The sequence below is a fragment of the Solanum pennellii genome, chromosome 6 (assembly GCF_001406875.1).
Source record: "Solanum pennellii chromosome 6, SPENNV200".
In the NCBI taxonomy this organism is placed as follows: domain Eukaryota; kingdom Viridiplantae; phylum Streptophyta; class Magnoliopsida; order Solanales; family Solanaceae; genus Solanum; species Solanum pennellii.
Genome location: NC_028642.1, coordinates 43,566,410 through 43,570,163, shown reverse-complemented (window position 1 = coordinate 43,570,163; position 3,754 = coordinate 43,566,410). Strand labels below are relative to the sequence as shown.

Here is a 3,754-nt window from a genome sequence, read left to right as displayed (position 1 = left end):
GTTGCGGCTTTGACGAAGAACCATACTTGATATCTCTTCTTTTGTAGCTTCAACTTTGATGATGAACCACATTTGGTTCCTTTTCTTTTGCAATTGCGACTTTAGCGATGAGCGACATTGTCGACGAACCACACTTGAGATCTCTTCTTTTGTAGCTTCAACTTTGATGATGAACCACTTGGTGCCTTTTCTTTTGTAATTGTGACTTTAGCGATGAACCACACTTAGTGCATATTCTTCTATAATTGCGTTGTCACGCATCTTCATTTAGAGTTGTGGCTTTGATTAAGAACCACACATGAAGTATTTTTTAGTTGCAACTTCGACGACGAACCACATTTGACACTTCTTTTGTAGTTTCAGCTTTGATGACGAACCACCCTTTGGTGCCTCTTCTTTGGAGGATCAGGTAAAGAATTTCTTCAAGTCGTACTCGGTGTATGATAATTTAAAATTATAAAAAATGACAAAGAATCACATGAAAATGCCCTCTCTGATGCGCAACGTCATCTCGATGGTGCAAAGCTGGCACATGAAAAGTTAGATGGATCCATGGAGAAACTTCAAGCAACTCTAGCAGATGTGGAGGCAAATAATGTGATGTCTAATGATAAAGTTGAGATATTAGCCAAGCTAAAAGAGGAGACGAGAAAATCCGCCAAGAAATCATAAGCCTCAAACTTTTTTTCGTAGTTGGTATTTTTTTTATTTGCTTAGAATTTTCTAATTCACTCATTATAGTGTAGTGATTTTTTTTTTATTTTTGAAGCAATAAAATAGTAACTTATATTTCAATAAGAAACTGCTCGTCTTGAGCTTTGAATTTTGATTGTTCTTTCCACGAGCCCCCTTTATTTATTGAAAAAATACTCCATAAGCTAGCGTTCATATGAGGATTGCAACAAAACGTTACTTTTTCAGCTTTCTTCCGCTTTGCGCACATGTGGAAGAAAATTCCTAACGTGGAGTAGGAGCATCTGAGTAATGAACTTCTTTTTTGTTTGGAAAGATAACTTACAGATCTTCAATCTATGTAAAACTCACGTCCATGGGATTTACAATTTGTTACAAATTTGTGTTCGAAGTTGGGTCAAAATCTTCGTGCTTGAATCTCATATTTCTTCAGCTTTGCGTACATATGGAAGAAAATTCATAACACGGAATAGAAGCATCGGAATAATGAGCTTCCTTTTATGTTAGAAAGAAAACTTCAAGATATTCAATGTGTACAAAACTTACATCCATAGGATTTACGGATCAATGCAGATTTGTCTTCAAAGTCAGCTCAAAATTTGGGTGCTCAAATCTTCATTTGAAAGAATCAACATAATTTTCACATGGGGACATTATATTTTTTTTATTATGACTGAACGTAGAGTAAAAATACTCTAAGATGTCTACGTGCCTCAGTGAAGAGAACGTAGTTCAGAAAGCGAGCTTTAATTTATTTTTCTTGTGTGTCCTAACTTTTGCCTAGGCCACCTTTTTCGAGATTTTCAACCTAGCGGACATTTTTTTTGGAGCCGTACACAGTTTATACTCTTGCGGGCCAGGAGTATGACGCCGCTTCAAGGATAGTACTTCTTCAAGAATTTTCCATTGGTGGGACCAATCAGCAAGCCGTCTGCATCCACAAGTTTGTAAGCTCCGCTTGAATAGACTTCTTGGATGACGTATGGTCCATCCTATTTTGAGGTGGACTTGCTTTTAGATTTATGAGATATGATAATTGGCCTTCTAACTACGAGAACATGATCACCAACTTGGAAGGACCTTAGGTGAACTTTTTTATTGAAAGCACGAGAAAGACAAGCTTGATAGAATTCAAGACTTTGTTGAGCTTCAAACCTTTTCTCATAGAGAACTTCTAACTCTTTAAGCCGTAGACGAGCATTATCTTCTTCAGTAAGTCCCTCTTGGATGGCAACCCTCAATGACGGTATTTTTCGTTCAAGTGAAAGCACTGCTTCAGTTCCAAAAACAAAAGAATAAGGAGTTTCTTGAGTCGCCGTGCGATGAGTCGTCCCGTATACCCAAAGAGCTTCTTCCATTCTATCATGCCAATCTCTTTTAGATTTGGAGACAACCTTCTTTAACAAGTTGCACAGGGTGTTGTTAAATGCTTCAGCTAGACCATTTGCAGCAACATAATACATTGAAGAATTACATTGCTTGAAGCCAAAAAGGTCGCAAATCTTATCCATCAATTTATTGGCAAATGATTTCCATCATCTGTTAGTATATAACTAGGAATGCCAAAACGATAGATGATATTCACCTTCATGAAGTTTGAAACATTTTTCTTCTTTACTTTTTTGAGGGCTACAGCCTCAACCTATTTTGAGAAGTAATAGGTCACAGCAAGGATGTACAAGTGGCCGCCAGAAGATTTTGGTTGTGGTACAACTACGTCTAGCCCCCAAGTATCAAATGACCAAGATGCCACATTCGGATGTAATACATCAGGAGGTTGGTGCATAAAGTTTGCATGAAATTGACATGCTTGACATCTTCGAGAATAATCCAAGCAATCTTTTACCATTGTTTCCCAATAATACCCCATTCTTTTTATATGAAAATGCAACTTTGTCTTAGATTGATGCAATCTACAAACTCCAAAATGTGCTTCTTGCATAGCTTGATTTGCTTCTTTTTCTCCCAAACAATGCAAGAGAACCCTATCGAATGATCGTCGATATAAAGTATCTTTATTGTAAAGAAACCGAGGAGCATGACTACAGATTTTAGTCTTTATCTTTGGATCTTCTGGAAGTATATTGTAGAATAAGTAATCAATCAAGGCATGTCTCCAGTCGACTATCTCCACTTGTGAAACATCTACAAGTTGTTCAAGCTTGCTCTCTTCATTCGCATCTGGTGGCCCTATCTATTTTTGGCATATAGTAATTTGAGTTTGGTCGGGCAAAGCCAATGTTGAAGCCAAAGTAGCTAAGGCATCAACTTTCTTATTCTCTTTTCTTGTAACATGTTAAAGAGTTACATCTCCAAACCATCTAATCAATTTTTGTGCCTAGTCATGATAGAGGAGCAATTTTGGCTTTTTGACTTCATAGCTACCCAACAATTGATTGATTACTAATTCAGAGTTTCCAAAAACTTGTAATTGCAATTGCTTCATATCGACCACCATTTCAAGCCCAAGTATTAAGGCTTGATATTCTGTAACATTATTGGAGAAACATTGTGTTAAGGTGAAGGAATATGGCAAGATCTCCTTTTGAGAAGTGACGAAAATCACTCCAGCGCCGACTCCTTCACGATGTGAGGCCCTATCAAAATACATCTTCCAAGGTGGTTGAACTTCAAAAACCATTGCATCTTCATCAAGTAATCATCAGTGAGTTCCCAATCATCAGGTATTGGGTGGTCTCCCAAGAAGTCTGGCAATGTTTTCCCTTTCACAGCCTTTTGAGGAACATACACAATTTCAACTTGCTGAAATTGGAGTTACCATCTTGCTAGTCGATCATTGAGGACGGGTTTCGACATCATTAGTTTGATGGGATTTGGTTTAGAAATAAGATGGACGACTTGATCTTGAAAGTGATGTTTCATTTTCTGAATTGAGAAGACCAAGGCCAAACATAGCTTTTCGATTGTCCAGTACTTCAACTCATTTGCTGTCATCATCCTACTCAGGTAGTAAAGGGAATTTTCTTTCCCTTCGCTATTATCTTGGGCTAAGAGTGCTCCCGCTGATCTTTCTTGAGCTGATATGTAAAGTATCAATGAC

The 3,754-nt window shown here is 37.6% G+C and overlaps 1 protein-coding gene across 1 annotated transcript; it reads right to left on the bottom strand.

Moving 5' to 3' along the window:
- Positions 1 to 1,473: 1,473 nt before the first annotated feature.
- On the bottom strand, positions 1,474 to 2,204 carry LOC107022342. The gene is made up of 2 exons (XM_015222980.1): positions 1,849 to 2,204; positions 1,474 to 1,624 (listed from the first exon to the last, which is right to left on the bottom strand). The coding sequence occupies exons 1-2, from the start codon at positions 2,202 to 2,204 to the stop codon at positions 1,474 to 1,476; spliced, it is 507 nt and encodes a 168-aa protein (XP_015078466.1).
- Between the last annotated feature and the right edge of the window lie 1,550 nt (positions 2,205 to 3,754).

Coding starts and splice junctions, on each gene's coding strand:
- LOC107022342 (XM_015222980.1), bottom strand. CDS start 2,204: ATGGATAAGATTTGCGACCTTTTTGGCTTCAAGCAATGTAATTCTTCA. Junction 1,625..1,848: donor GAAGTTCTCTATGAGAAAAG/GTTTGAAGCTCA, acceptor TTGTGGATGCAG/ACGGCTTGCTGATTGGTCCC.